At 46.4% G+C, this 16,254-nt stretch overlaps 1 protein-coding gene across 1 annotated transcript in view; it reads left to right on the forward strand.

The window, feature by feature from the left end:
- The window catches only part of LOC144115910 (uncharacterized), a 175,268-nt gene that overhangs the window by 79,818 nt on the left and 79,196 nt on the right, over nt 1-16,254 (forward strand). Inside the window, exons 59-74 of the mRNA XM_077650542.1 lie at nt 4,150-4,215; nt 4,293-4,349; nt 4,437-4,484; nt 5,279-5,344; nt 5,423-5,479; nt 5,567-5,614; nt 7,980-8,027; nt 9,060-9,125; nt 9,204-9,260; nt 10,674-10,739; nt 10,817-10,873; nt 10,961-11,008; nt 12,373-12,423; nt 12,514-12,579; nt 13,035-13,094; nt 15,593-15,658. Coding sequence (XP_077506668.1) covers nt 4,150-4,215; nt 4,293-4,349; nt 4,437-4,484; nt 5,279-5,344; nt 5,423-5,479; nt 5,567-5,614; nt 7,980-8,027; nt 9,060-9,125; nt 9,204-9,260; nt 10,674-10,739; nt 10,817-10,873; nt 10,961-11,008; nt 12,373-12,423; nt 12,514-12,579; nt 13,035-13,094; nt 15,593-15,658 — 927 coding nt within the window. The remainder of the gene's footprint in view (nt 1-4,149; nt 4,216-4,292; nt 4,350-4,436; nt 4,485-5,278; nt 5,345-5,422; nt 5,480-5,566; nt 5,615-7,979; nt 8,028-9,059; nt 9,126-9,203; nt 9,261-10,673; nt 10,740-10,816; nt 10,874-10,960; nt 11,009-12,372; nt 12,424-12,513; nt 12,580-13,034; nt 13,095-15,592; nt 15,659-16,254) is intronic.

Here is a 16,254-nt window from a genome sequence, read left to right on the forward strand (position 1 = left end):
CATTCGCTGTTGTCACTGATCACCACGCTCTCTGTTGGCTGTCTTCTCTAAAAGATCCCACCGGTCACCTTGGTCGCTGTGCTTTGCGCCTCCAAGAATATTCGTACACTAGTGTACAAGTCCGGTCGTCGCCACCAGAACGCTGACTGTTTATTCCGGTACCCTATGCAGCCACCTTACCTAGAACACGCTGAGACCCTGCCTTGCCTCTTAGCTATGACTGCTCTTACCGATATCGCCAACGAACAGCGCCACGACTCATCTTTACGCCCTATCTTTGACGGCCTCCACTCTGCAAACCGACCTCCGTCTCTGCAACTTTATGTGCTCCGATGGTCCTCCATTGCTGCTCATCATACCCCAACATCTACGCTCTTCTGTCCTTAAAGAATTGCACGATCTGCCGAGAGCCGGCCATCTTGGCGTGTCCAGCACGTACGCTCGAGTGCGGCACCGCTTCTTTTGGCCTGGCCTGTATCGTTCCGTCAAGCGCTACGTTGCCGCTTGCGACCTGTGTCAACGTCGGAAAAGGCCCTCCACCTTGCCTGCCGGTCTCCTACAACCCATCGACGTACCCCCGGAACCTTTTCACCGTGTTGGCCTCGACCTTCTTGGCCCTTTTCCCACGTCCCTCTCCGGCAACAAGTGTATCGCTGTCGCAACTGATTATACGACTCGGTACGCCATCACGCGTGCTTTGCCTATAAGCTGCGCTACCGATGTCGCCGATTTTCTTCTCCAAAACGTCATTCTTCACCATGGCGCCCCTCGTCAACTGCTCACCGATCGTGGTCGTTATTTTCTGTCCCGAGTGATTAATGACATTCTTCGTTCGTGTGCCACGCAGCACCAGCTCGCGACAGCTTACCATCCACAAACCAATGGCCTTAAGGAACAGTTCAACCGCACGCTCACCGGCATGTTAGCAATGTACGTCTCGCCAGACCACCGAGATTAGGACGCTGCCTTGCCTTATGTGACTTTTGCGTATAACTCTTCACGGCATGACATAACCGGCTATTCCCCTTTCTACCTTTTGTTTGGTCGGCACCCCATCTTGCCTTTGGACACACTCCTGCCGTCTTCTTCAGTCGCCACCACTGCTTACGCTCAGGACGCCATCGCACAGGCCTCGCTGGCTCGCCAAATAGCCCGTAATCGGCTCCATGCCTCACAAGCTTCCCAGAAGTACGTCTACGACCGCCATCACCGGGCGGTCGAATATGAACCCGGATCACTCGTCCTCCTCTGGACGCCGTCACGCAGCATCGGTCTCTCAGAGAAGCTCTTTTCTCACTACCCGGGCCCTTACCGTGTCGTGCGCCGTGTCACCGGCGTGAACTATGAAACTGCACCCCTTGCGTGCTTGCCATCGTCCTCCGGCCCCTCCACCGATGTCGTCCATGTCTGCCGCCTAAAACCTTATCACGACGTTCATACGCCGCCACTCTAACGCCGAGACGGCGTCTCATCAGCCGGGGGTCCTGAAGCGGGAAGACGATGACGAGACTGCGCGAGTGATCGGTTGGACGAAGACGGAAGACGACAACGAAGTTCTGACTGTGCTCTGAGTGCCGCTCGTAGCTGTTCCTCTACCTCAGGATCTATGAATCCCATTTCCACCGTTCCCAAAGCATTTTCTGTTGTAAGCCGACCTCCTTTTTGGTGTCCCCTGGTCTCGTTTCAATCCTCCTCAGGTAGTGTTTGTGCAAAGATTGCTTCAGCCTTTAGATGTAAACATTTATGATATCCTTCCTGCGCTTCGCAATGGGCCCGCTATCCACATTGTTTTCGACGACATATTCCCAAAAAATGCAAAACTTGTGCCACTGAGTATTCTAAATGGTCTACTAGAAGATCATCTGAGGACCTTACCTACAGATATAGCAATAGCCACTGATGCATCGCAATGCAATGAAAAAGCCGGTGTGGGAATATTTTGCTCGCAATTAGACTGGTCCTTTTCACTGCGCCTTCCAGATTTCACCCCTATTTTTCAAGCAGAGTTTCTAGCAGTTGTACTTGCACTACGCAAGCTAGACCCCTCTATTACAGCAGTTGCAGTAATTACTTATTCTTTATCTTTGTGTTCGTTCCTCGCTCCACATGTTGACGGTCCCATTTTCAAAACTTTATTATCCCTACTTCTCCGCATTTGAGCCTTGTTCATTTAGTATGGGTTCCCGGTCACAGCAGTGTGACAGTAAGTGAGATTGCTGACAATCTCGCAAAGGCTTCCCTCAGCGTTCCCGTGTTGCCAATCATCCCGGCTACAGCCTATATTACAGCATCTAGATTTCGGCGACGGGCGTTTTTAAGCACGCAAGACACAACACTTTTAACATCGGCGGATTATGAGCACCTTAAATATTATTTGAACAGGAAAATTTGTTGCTCTCGGCAGCTTGAAGTATCACTGACGAGGCTGCGTTGCCGCATCCCCCTCTAAATTTCTATTTACACAGGTCGGGTCTGGCGCTCTCTCCCCTTTGTGCATTTTGCCATGAGCCTGAATGTATAGAAAATTTTTGGCTGTATTGTCGCTGATTCAACTCTCTGAGAAAAAGGTTGCTGGAGGAGCCCTTGCAGCATCTTGGCCTTAGTTTGAGCACCCCGCTCTTGCTATCATTTGGCGCCAACACATTTGGGTTCAGCCACAGATCTGTTTGTACCCGCTGTTCTAAATTTTCTGATAGAATCTCACCGGCTGCCTTGCTAAGTGTTTCAAAATTTTCTTTTCTATCAATTATTACATTTTGACTTAATCAATATTATTTAATTCCTCTGTTTATTAATCTTCTTACAATTATGAAATCAAAACTATCATCCCTTTACTGTTCATGAGGAAGAATTCACCGGTGTTGCGTTCCCACGGGCTTTTCCTTTTTATTAATTGCGTTCAGGTGAACAGCCACCCGATTCTTGGCCGAGCCCCCAGTGTGTGTATGTGCCATCTTTTGATAGGCTAACAACAACAGCTGTTCCTTCGCTGGTGTACATAGCTGTAAATATATTCTTTCCCGCAACAGTATTAAATTACAATTGGTCCATTAACCGGTAACGTCATGTTTGGTGCCATCAGTATAGCGGCAGAAGCTTTATTTTCAAATGTATATCTCAAAAACATGTTTTCGTCATCTATCGCTCTTTTAGCGCTTAGATATGCAGCCTTATATTAGTTATTATTCAAACTAAAAAAGAATATAAGCTTGGGGAACGTTTAAGCTTCTCCTATAAGAGTAGAACGCAATAGCCTTATTCGGTCCCGTTCGCATCGCCTACTCAGTTACGTAATTCCTAATTTACAGACGCGTAATTTCACTAAGTCAGACTCCAACGCAATCAGTAGGTCCACATTCGGCCTTATTGGCTTATGGCTAGCGTGCCCGTCACAGAATCCGCAGATCTCTAATTCGATTGACACCCGAACCCGAATTAACCGATTTTTTTCTTCAGCTCGACTTTATTGCTTCATTGCTTCCATCGACATATTTCGCACACGGCCAACGACGCCAGCTTTTTGCGACGCCGGACCCTTAAGGCTATGGCGTTAAAATCATTATTCAAACTGTAGCACTGAACTTTTACCCAACCCTAGGTTTTAAGGGAAAAAAAATCTTGTTATTGGCGACTCGGGGACGGCTTGACAAAGTGCGCAGAGTCGAGAAACATAAGGCGTGCAATTGTTCTATTGTCTATCTTGTTTCAATTTTATAAATGCTCTTCAGTATGTGCGGTGTTTTTGCTGCAATTAAAATGGGAAATTTTTGGGGAATTTTCGCGAGTCGGCGAATGTTGATCGCGTTTTTTTATAGCGTTATCCTTTTTACAGCGTCACAAGCAACTTTCAAGCAACATAGCCGCAAGTTTTTGTATGCAGTGCGTCCCCTTTCTGCATATATTTAAACGTACCCTGGATCGTTCCTTCACGCTTTCATTAACAGTGATATTTTTGTAGCAATTCAGCTGCAGTATTGCAGTTTCTAAAGAAAGCAAACTACAGGGCGCATTTTTTTGTAACTAAACGCTTACCTACGAGATACTCCATGTGCTTGTACGTCTCCGGACTGCAGAGTTCTTCACCCGGAGACTGTAGTATAAATGCCAAGCACAGCAAGCAGTCTTACGCTACCTTGAACACCTCCACAGGCCTCCATCTCCCCCATCACGGCCTCCTCCCGCTTACCAGCCTCCCCCTCCTGTGGCCAGACCACCGTAAGAAACCTTCACTTTCACGTTAATATTGCCAGCTTCTTACGAAGGCAGTTTCTAATGCCAGTGACTTTTTATAGACCACCTCCAGGCCCTCCGAGGCCTCCTCCCGGACCTCCCCCAGTGACAAGACCACCGTAAGCGTTCCTTCCACTCATTACCGAATATTAACCGTATTCAATAACAACCTAAAAAATAGAGCCACGTATACCCCTGTCTTCCAGGCCTCCCAGCCCCCCGTACCAGCCTCCACCTCCTGTGGCCAGGCCACCGTACGAACCCTTTCCTGCCATATCTTTTTTCCGTATATAATTAGCTCGCAACTTGCCAACTTTATCGGATTTCAATCTCTTCTCAAGTGAAAACCATTAATAATGAATTTAATATGCTGACCGACACACAGTCAGTTCCAGGAGCATGTGTAAAATGAGAATTTGCAGTTATACTGACACGAAGCAAAATGAAAGACATGACTTGCATCCGCAACACATGGCTGCAAAAATTTGCGAACCTCTGAGTGGAAGGCTTCATGCTTCGTGATGAAAAGCTCTAAGTATCAAGGCTGTCCGTTTTTATGACCTATGGCAGGCCGGTGAGCAACGAAAGAAAAGACTGAAAAGACAGAACTGAAGAAAATGCAGAGTGAGCTACGCATCACAAGTTAAAAAGAATAAACAAGACATAATTACGCGGCACACGCAAAAGAAATTAATTGTATCCACTTATAACCACCGTACAACACGTTCTTTTTATGTATATAAAAAAACAAATTTTAAATATATCTCGGGAAAAGACCCACGCGCCAAGAACAGGGACGGCGGATGCATTGCTCTGCGTGACCTCTTTCACAGTTATTTTTGATTCCAGCAATTTCCAAGAATATCCAGCCTGCATAGTCGCGCTCAACATGAATTACGGCAGAACAGATGGGCTCAGAGTTAACTTTATAACGTAGTCGTAGCTCGTTCGTGATGAACAGTTCGAAAAGCACTCTGGCCCTCTTACGTGCACAGTTATGACTGTAAACCACAGGAGGGAGTATTACGTTTACTTGAAACGTCCGCAGGCCTCCACCGCCTCCATCACGGCCTCCTCCCGCATACCAACCTCCCCCTCCTGTGGCCAGACCGCCGTAAGAAATACTCATCTTTTCGTTTCATATCGTGGACTGGTCCAAAAACCAGTTCCTAATGCTGCTGACTTTTCTTAGACCAACCCCAGGCCCTCCGAGGCCTCCTCCCGGACCTCCTCCTGTGGCAAGGCCACCGTAAGCATCCCTTGCACTTAATTCCCGCTATTTACCGTATTCAGTAAGAACCTGAAAAATAAAGCCACGTATACCCCTTTCTTCCAGGCCTCCTGGTCCCCCGTACCAGCCTCCACCTCCTGTGGCCAGGCCACCGTACGCACCCTTTCGTGCCATATCTTCTTCTGTAGTATATAAGCTCGCAACTTGTCAAGATTTATTTTTCATGTGGAAAAGAAAATTTTGCTATCAGAATCTCAAACATCGACTCGAGCAATATTACATGGTGACGTGTCATGCATTTGCAAGGCATGGCTGCGAAGATGTGCTAGATGATGAGTGGAAGGCGTTGTGCTTCGTGATAAAAAACACTAAGTCACAACGGTGTGGAATTTTGTGAGCGACGGCCGGTCGGTGAGGAACGAATCCTGAAAGACTGCAAAGAGACTTGTCCAGAATTGTTGCACAAAATTTCTTAAAATTCAAAAATTGTAAAGAACTAATAGAGAAATATTGAAGGTAATGATATATCTTTCCGATGTGTACGAATAGTTTTCTTTTAAAGTTTTTCTATCGCTCGAATATAGCAGTTAACACTGCCATAGTAAACAAACGGGAATGCTTTTGACGATAGCAAGAACGTTAGCAGCAAAAAAATGCAAGGCTGCAGACAAAATATTTGAGGATCTATTGATTGCTACAGTGAAATCTTACCATATACAAAAAAATTGCGTTCATAAACCCAATTTCGTTCAAAAATGCTTCGGTCCAAAACTGCTGGGTATGTCGGAAGAAAAAGCATGGTGGTATAAGAATCGCTAAATAGAATATTAGTTCTCTTCTATGCGGCTATGCTCACGTTCTTGAGCAAAAAATATTAGAAATTCTTTTTACCTTCATGCCTCAAAATCCAGATTTTAAACAGTCTTCAGTACCTGTGTAACACAGAAATTTGACAGCGTAAAAAATGGGATGCGCACTTTTAAAATGAAGGACTACAGACGGCAGCCCCGAATGGGGCTGCCACAGACTTACCTGAAGCTCAGTCAAACAGTGAGTTACGGAGAAGAAACATGGCATAAATACGTGGCGCACGTAAAGATTAATTTCAGGCAACTCTAACGCCCGACAAAGCCCAGCTTTTAATAAAAAAAAGTATGTAAAGAGGCAGCAGTCGCACGCGCTAAGACTGGGTAGTGGGAGGCGTTGCTCTGCGTGCCCTATTTTCGCCGTTATTTTTGATTCCAGCTACGTCCAAGAATATCAGCCTGCATAGTCGCGCTTAGCATGATTCACAACAGGAAAGATGGGCTCAGAGTTAACTTCAAGCCGTATTTGGATCCCGTACGCGATGAAAAATTACCGCTTTGAGAAGCACTCTGGCCCTCTTACGTGCAGAGTTTTGATTATAAACCATAGCAGGGAGTCTTACGTTGAATTGAAACGTCCACAGGCCTGCACGTCCTCCATCACGGCCCCCTCCCGCATACCAACCTCCCCCTCCTGTGGCCAGGCCGCCGTAAGAAATATTCATATTTTGCTTTCATATCGCGCACTGTTACAAAAACCCGTCCTTAATGCCGGTGACTTTTCATAGACCACCCCCAGGCCCTCCAAGGCCTGCTCCCGGTCCTCCCCCTGTTGCGAGACCACCGTAAGCGTCCCTTCCACTCATTACCGCACATTTCCAGTAAGCAATAACAGGATGAAGAGTAGAGATAAGTATAGTTGCGCCTCATTAATATGGACACTTTGGATCCCGAGCAAAAATGTATGTAAGGCGAGTCGTCCATAAAAACACATCCCGAAGAAGAAAACATGCTGTGCGTAAGGCCTGCTTCTGTGCATACTGGTGTCTGCAGCGAAGTTGAACTTAGACATGATCTTTGGAGCCACAAGCCCATTATCCTGGTCGCCATGGTGATTAAATTAATGTGGTGTAATTTGATGCAGCTATGATATGCTGATGGCATCTCATGGTTAAATTACCTAACAACGACTACCACTGTCCCCACCTCACGAACTGCTGCTACATACAGTACTCAGTCGGCTGACAACTGCTGAATGTAGCCTGCATGGCGCAAGCTGCAAAGGGAGTTTGCATCACAGTCATTCATGCAATGTAGAAAATAGTGAGGCAAGGTCTAATGGAAAGTTTGCACTGTAAAGCACGAAGCCACCACCACACCAACAAGAAAAAAAAAGCCTTCACTCAGCCAATCACTCTTTCCCACTGCATTCCTCAGCTGTACGGCGCTCAAAATGCAAACGTTGAAACACTTGGTTGGGCCAGCTATGGTTATGTTCTCATAACCGTCCATATTAAAGAGGAAAAAACTTGGGCCGTATTGCGCACTGCTAATTTTTTCTGTGTCGATTGTCCGGAAATCTAGTTTCCACATTAACGAGGCGTACATAGAGAGCAAAACTTTTATCCCCAGTAAAACTGTCCATAAATTGAGTCGTCCATATTAAGAGCGGTCGTATTAACGAGGAATGACTGTATTCCTTTCTCATCCAGCCCTCCTGGTCCCCCGTACCAGCCTCCACCTCCTGTGGCCAGACCACCGTACGAATCCTTTACTCCTATCTTCTGCAATAAACTAACACATAACTTGTCAACCTTATGGCGGTTAAATCCGTTCTCAACTGGCAACCATTAATAATGAATTTCATATGTTGACCAACGCCGCCAGTTAAGGAGCATATGAAAAAGACAATTTTGATGTCATAAATTCACTGCAACATTGAGAGGAAGCAAAATGACATGACCACGTTTCATGCATCCGGATGACATGGCTGCAAGAACTTGCTAATCGCTAATTTGAACGCTTTGTGCATCGTGATAAAAAGGATATTAAGCATCAAGGCTCTGCACTTCTGTCAACTACAGCCAGTCGCAGAGGAACGAAGCATAAAAGGTAGAAAATGCAGAATGGACGAAAAAGAGTAGTCCTCTAAGAATTGCTAATTAAATTGTTTTTGTAATCTATAGGGGTATGCATAATTTCTTCAATAATATTTGTTTTTGCATTTATTATTTTATTTTGACACAAAATACAGATTGTAAACACACAGTAGGAATACCTAACACTCAAAGAAGACAACTGGAGAAATGGGACGTGCACATGCAAAAATGAAATAATACTAACGGCAGCCTTAAATATGCTGGCATGGAAAGCTGATAAGCCTACTAGAACCGAGATTTTTAAAGAGCAAACTTTGTATAATTACGCGGCACACGTAAAGAAATTAAATGTATCCACTCATAACTCCTGTAAAACGCATTCCTTGTATCGAAAAATAAACAATTTGAAATGTAGCTCAGCAGAAGACGCACGCGCCAAGAACAGGGACGGCGGATGCATTGCTCAGCGTGACCTCTTTCACAGTTATTTTTGTTTAGAGCTACCCCCAAGATAATCAGTCGGCATAGTCGCGCTCAGCATGAATTACGGCAGGAAAGATGGGCTCAGAGTTAACTTGAAACCGCATTCGGAACTCATTCGTGATGAAAAGTTACGGCTTTGAAAAGCACCCTTGCCCTCTTACGGGCGGTGTTATGAGCAAGGAGTCTTACGTTGACTTGAAACGTCCGCAGACCTCCACGCCCTCCATCAAGGCCCCCTCCCGCATACCAACCTCCCTCTCCTGTGGCCAGACCGCCGTAAGAAATATTCGTATTTTGCTTTCATATCGCGCACTGTTACAAAACCCAGTTCTTAATACCGGTGACTATTTATAGATCACCCCCAGGCCCTCCAATGCCTCCGCCCAGTCCTCCCCCTGTGGCAAGACCGCCGTAAGCCTTCCTTGCACTCGTTACCAGTTATTTCTCGTATATAACAACCGCTTCGGAACTGGAACCAAATACTCGCTTCTCTTGCACGCCTCCTGGTCCTCCGTACCAGCCTCCACCTCCCGTGGCCAGGCCAGAGTATGAACGGCTTCCTGACGTAATTAGCTCCTGACGTCTGAAGCTTATGCCCGCACATTAGCTTCTAAAAGGCAAACACTAATGAATTTTCTGTGCTGCCCGATACAGCCAAATCAAGGAGCATGACGAAAAGGGAGGTTGGTGTCATATATTTCGGAACTTTTAGTATGAAGAAAATCATATTCCCGCGTGGGCATCCATGTTCAAGGCATGGCAGCACATAAATGCTAGTTTCAGAGTGGGAGGCGTTGTGCTGCTGATAAGGAACTGTCTGAGCATAACGGCTGCGCATTTTTTGAACGACTGCCGGTCAATGAGGAACGGAATATAATTGATTGAAAAGATCGAACTGAGGAAGAAGCAGAGGTAGCTACGAATAGGTAATTGAAGTATTTGTAGGCATCATTACTGGCATCATTACGTGATTTTTCCACAAATTTTTGCGGTTCTCAATTTATATTTGCCTTAAAATCCGGATTTTAAACAATCTTCAGTGGGTGTGTAACGCGCACAGTTGACAGCTTAAAAAAATTATGCGCACATACCTAGGTGAAGGAATACTGCGGCAGCCCTGAATGGAACAAACATGACAATTATGTGGCACATGTAAATAAATATATAGCAGGAAATTATAGCACATGTCAAAACCGTATTTTATATAAAAATAATGGTAGGTGTAACTCAGAGGACGCACGTGCCAAGGAGTGATTCCCGGGCTCCTTTGTTCCAGCTCGGCATTCGATTTTCCCAGGCGCTCAGTAGGGGAGGGCTTTAGGAAACTTGGTCTCCCCTCCGTTAGAAGGGACAGCCTCCTCTTCCCACTTTGCCCGCGCAAAGAAACGCGATGCGCCTTTCAGCTTCTCCTTCGATTCACTGAGGAGACGCGACTACGCACGCAACTTTAACTCTTTGCCCTTCTCCCCCGTTCACGCACACGCTGGGTCCTTCCATTGACTATTCTTTCAATCCCCTCCCTTCCCAGCGCAGCATCACTAGAGTGAGTTTACTGCCCGCGCCGTGTCCGCCCTTTTCCCCCATCGTCACCAAGAACCTCATTTGGGGCTGGGTTGCTCTGCGTGCCCTCTTTTTTGACCGTTATTTTTTTACCTGCTACATCAAAGAATATAAGTCCATATAGTTGGGCTCAACATGAATTAAAACACGAGAGATGGGGTCAGAGTTTACTTCATAATACAGCCGCAGCTCCGTGGTGATTAAAACTCACTGTGGCGAGAAGCACACAGAAAGGAGTCTTACGCTAACCTATACTCACCGCAGGCCTCCACCTCCTCCATCAAGGCCTCCTCCCGCTTACCAGCCTCCCCCTCCTGTGGCCAGACCACCGTAAGGAACCTTCACTTTCACGTTCGTATTGCCAGCTTCTTAACAAGGCAGTTGTTAATCCCGGTGACCTTCCTTAGACCACCCCCAGGCCCTCCAAGGCCTCCTCCTGGACCACCCCCAGTGGCAAGACCACCGTAAGCGTCCCTTGAACTCATTACCTATTATTTAACATACCTAACAACAACCCGAAAATTTGAGCCAAATATCCCCTTTCCTTCCAGCCCTCCCGGTCCCCCGTACCGACCTCCACCTCCTGTGGCCAGACCACCGTACGAATATCCTCATATATTACATTGCCACCTTGCTTGCCTAATACAGCTTTTTCGGAAATACAGCATAACAAAAGCGGGAAAAAAACATTCGAGGTTTTGAGGAATTGATAGTAGCGTTAAGAATAAAAGTGCTGGCGATGGAAGGTAACGAGGACTTTGCAAAGAGCGCGAATGAAACTCATTACATACTCAGCGTCATGGTAACAATTTATTGCGTGCAAAATCATACACTGAAAAGCCTAGCACTGATTCCGATGTTTTTTATCCGGTTGCAGAGTTTGAATCAAAACATGTAGGAACGCGAAACTGAATTCTGACAGAGGGCCTTGTCCCCTTTTTTTGCGCTAAATGTATATGGAGCGCTAGTCCGCCACTAGTAAGCACTAATATGTTTGTTCCCTGGCTCTTGGGATACAAATGTGAATAGTGACGCTTTCATTCCTTTCTGATTACGCAAAAGCTCTATAATGTCGAATTTATAAATTAACATAGAATTTCCCTCGTTAGTGCCGAAGCAGAATTCTAGGACTTTCTATTCTGACTTACTTAAAAGATGCGCTCTGTAAAGACCTTCAAATGGTACCGTTTTAAAAGCTTGAAATGTGGGCAAAACACTAAGTCTGACGCAGGAATCCACTTGATGACTACTTCTGATACTTGGGCTACCACATTTTTGACAACTATCATTTTGCTGATTGTCGAAAGCCGCTGCTCTCACTGGACGCGGCCAAGCGAAAAGAGCACAAAACAACGAAGAATGCGGAAGTCAATATTTGCTTCGCTAATTAGAACCTTCGCCTTTGACACATTTAGTTCATTTAGTTCAATTTATCTCATGTGATTGCACCTGTGACCAAGCTCTAATTGCATACCGTAGGGAAGGTGTATTTTTAAGCATCCTTTCTTGGGGATTGTAAATCTAAACGCTGCCAGCACAATTAAAGGGGTGTGCTGATTTTGATATAAGATATTTGTAGGAGCAGTATCATTCTTACAGTGCATTGATCTTGCAGAAATAGTTCATGGTCATTGTCGCAGGTATATAGCGCGCATGACACACCTAGGAAGTCCATTTTTATGGTGGTCTTAATTACATCAGCAGTATGGTCCTCCACTTAGTGGTGCCGTCCACAATCGCCTTGCACCTCCGAGTTTCCGCGAGGTTTTATCGACAGCGTCCTGATGAAGCTTACCCGCACTGTATATACGCATCGGCGTTTCTGCCGATATTCTTTGATAGGTACGCGGCTATGCTTACTGACGATTTCATTTTCTCTAAATTTTGTGTCCCTGTCGGGCTCTCGTTCTTTGGACGCGGGATTTTCTTCCCGGTTAAAACAATAACTGGCCTCTCTTTTCAGACCTCCTCCTCCATTCCAGCCTCCTTCTCCTCCGCCTGTGGCGAGACCACCGTAAGAATCAAATGCACCTTCAGCACGCCAGTGTTATTCCTCCCGCTTCTCGCTGCTTTCAGCACACGTCCCACTTAATCTTTTTTCCAGACCACCGCCGCCACCTCCTAGGCCACCCTCCAGACTACCACCAACGCCGCCAATCGGGAGACCTCCGTAAGGAACTCTCCTCATCCGGGACACTTGTACCCCGGCAGAAATGAAACAAACATGACAAACATGCCCCCCCCCCACACACACACACATAAAGTTTTATTACTGATCAATTATGAAGACATTGCAAACAAGCTATAGGTATACAATTGCACGCATTCCGTTCTAGGATATCACGCGTCAGAAGCAGCAGGATATCACACCCCCCAAGTCTTTGTAGAACCTTTTTTCGTGAAACCTTTTCTTGCGAAAGTAATATGCTGCAGTGAGTCTGCTTTGACGACGGGCTCCGAATAATGCTTTTGTGCCGCGGTTAGGACTCCATGTGTGTTCTGATGCATAAATCAAGAGTTCCCTGTGACCTTGCTGGCGGTTAAGCCTCAGCACGGTTGTTTCCTATTGTTTAGTTCTGCACACAGCGTCGCATATGTGACAGAATGCGCCCTTTCTCTTCCCAGGACACGGCCACAAAGACCCCCTCCAGCATACACACCCCCTCCTCCGACGGCCAGGCCTCCGTAAGCCACCTGCCCTGAACGTAACCGCGCTGGTGCCACGCGAACAGTGGGTTTATTGTGTGTCTGCGGACGCTGCAGGTTTATGCGCTCGTGTCGCAAAATTGTGAAAGCATTCAAAATTATGTCAATGATCAAACAAGTTCTTTCTGTTTAGAATAGCTCTAGCTAACGCTACACATTAGAAAGATGAAAAGTACAGAAAACAAGACCTCACACAGAAGAAATGCTCCTTTAATATCACCGTGCACTACAAACCTTCTCTTAGCACGGCGCCATAGAGACCGCATTTCAGAGCTCCAAGCTGTTCCGGACGCTGGGAGCATGATGTAAGGTAGCTATGAAAGTGAGGACAGGATTCAGACACACATTCACAGGGAAGTCGCTCCTTAAAATCTGGTCAAGTCCTACCTTTGCATTGCCTGCAGCCATTCCTCGTATTTCTTTCACGTGGCTAGGCCGCCTGTACATAGCGGTTGGTTGCAATGTTTAGTTTATGCAAAACATTTTCTATGTGCGCAGTGCGAACGGCGGGAATGTTACACTCTGGCAGCCGCATGCTGCTTCTTGAATCGTATGCTGCTCACACAGCTGAGATTTGGGCATAGGAGAATGCAATATGCTGCGTTCCCCTTTCTTTTGTAGCGTGAGCTACATTGACCGAGAATGAGCAGTTTCGCGTGGCCCCTGGAGAGCCGTGCTGCGCATACGCGAGGAGCAGTGACGTCACATGACGACCAGCTGGTTCGCCGGAGCCGGCGCCGCCGCGCGCGCCTCGCCTGTCTGCGCATTCCAGAGGAGTGACTTCATAGCTGCGGCAGACGCACTGGCGCAGGCGCGTGCTCAGCTGTCCGCCTCCGTTGCGCAGTAGCCAAGTCTGAGGCTGCGCCAGAGCCGCTTGATAGTGCCTCTCATTTTGTGCGCATGCGTAAAGGTATCAGTGGGTTATGCATATAGCGGGGCGTTTGCCAGTGCGGTATAGTCATGGAGAAGGAGAGCGAAATTGCTGCTCTGCGGCTCAGCATAGCTCACGCCACGTATATCATGGCATAGCCGAGCTAAGCCACTATAAATTTTCTCACAGACCTTCCTTTCCTCCACCTGGGCCCCCTCCTGGTACACCTGTGGCAAGGCCCCCGTCAGTGACATTGTAACCTGGTGCTTTAAAAAGTAGAACCAATGTTGCAACAGAAATGCACGAACTGTTATCTAGTACAAAGAAAACATTATCGTAGTACATCAGTGAAAATAGCAATATGCTGTGGAAGAAGAGACTACCAACCTATAAAATGTTTTTCTCTCTAGCCCCCGCGTTCCGACTTTGGCTACTTTGAAAAGAACATGCGGCACCTCCCACCTCTACCATCATCTCGCTGAGGAAATGTATAAACTTTAAATTGTGCAGAAATGTTTACTGAGCTGTCTTTGCACATGAACGGCCGTTAAAATTACTCGATACATATTTAAGCTAAGTTCAAGTGCTCCCATTTAAGAAAAAAAAACATTTACAAAAATGGATATAAATTGACGTTTCCTTTTCAATAAATAGAGCACCGCCTCCCCCATCTAGGCCACCTCCTGGACCTCCCTTGGCAAGGCCACCGTAATCGACATTATCTGTCGGTTTATTGAATGTCGAAAAATTTCCCACATTCAGTGGTTAGTTCATACTGCGAAAGAATGAAGGCTGAGATAACTAGTTCTCCTTGGATTAGTGGAGAAACAAAAATTTGAAAACGCACGTCGACATTATACCTTTTTCTGACTTTAACTTAATGCCTCCAGGAGCACCTTTGGCGAGGCCACCGGAAGCGATACTTGCAATTTTTCAAGAAATGATAGCAATACTAGATATAGAGAGAAAACGGCAGTTAACGCAAAGAACTACTCCGTTGTTGCTAAAAGTAGAGTAAGAATCTTGCGAAAAGTTCTAGTTCCTTGGCCACCGCAGCGGCGGCCAAGTGGTGGAGCATCTGCTTCACATGCAGGAGGTGCGCGGTTCGATCCCCAGTGCCGCGGGTTACCCACCGGAGATACAATGGGTGCATGCTTTCCCCTGGTCTGGTGCTCGGCTGCTTTAGGGTGAAATGCTTGGGAAATGGGTCTTTGACCCCCACGTTGAGAAGTCGAAAATACCTTGTGCCATGGCGCTCTTTGGCCATAGATGCCCTTCCGCCATAAAAATTCATAATAATCAGTTGCTTAAAAACCAGCTGATTTCCTGTGCGTTTTGAACCGACACATTCAGTGAACAAAAGGCTGCGAAAGCGAACCGCAGCAGGTCAGATTTCGACCTCCAAGATGCCTTCATTATGTTCTTTTAAGTGATTTTACATCACTGCCCAATTATGTAAAATTTATATTTCTGAACGACATATTGAAGATGATTTCACTGAAAACCATATCGGTTTATTAGTTATCTTTTGTGACCGATATTGAGCGGAGACGGCAGAAGCAGGCTTTCCAATCGCCAGACTCATGTGACATTTCAACAATCGCAGCCCCCCTCCACCTCCGTCACGGCCTCCTCCGCCATATCAGCCACCCCCTCCTGTGGCCAGACCACCGTAAGGAATATTCGTTGACTGATTCACATTATCATATCACTTCGTATCAGTTTTGGGACGCCTTCCAGTCAGCGGCCAGTCCCACAAAGGCCTTCGTTTTGATGTGATCTATTAGCGAGAGCGAAATTAAACGCCTTTACTCGTTTCTATTGACTATCCTAGCGGCTATATAATCAATATGGTGACTACGACTGTGCAACACCAAACTTAATTACTTTCCAATACTTAGGTAGTCGCGTAATAACCTCCAAATCGTGCTGCTGGGCCAGGGTTTTATTGCAGGAATATATGAAAGAGGTGGTAAAATATTAGGAAATATCTGATCCTCGGTGAAGTGAAATTGCGTCCACTCATGTATACCAATCGGAAAATTACCGATCGGAGCACAGAAGATGGTTTATTGTCCTGAACTGAAAACTCGAAATGCAAAAATTGCGAGGCAACGCGGAAAATGAAAGGCAGGCGATCAGGGGAAATGCGGATGTTTTATTGTTATGGTCCAACAAAATCTGCGCTTGTAAACCCAGTTACCGCCCATATTGATCCTCCAGCGCACCAGCGCCCAAATAATGTAAGGAGACCTCCAAAATATGTCA

The sequence above is a fragment of the Amblyomma americanum genome, chromosome 1, assembly GCF_052857255.1.
Source record: "Amblyomma americanum isolate KBUSLIRL-KWMA chromosome 1, ASM5285725v1, whole genome shotgun sequence".
In the NCBI taxonomy this organism is placed as follows: Eukaryota; Metazoa; Arthropoda; class Arachnida; order Ixodida; family Ixodidae; genus Amblyomma; species Amblyomma americanum.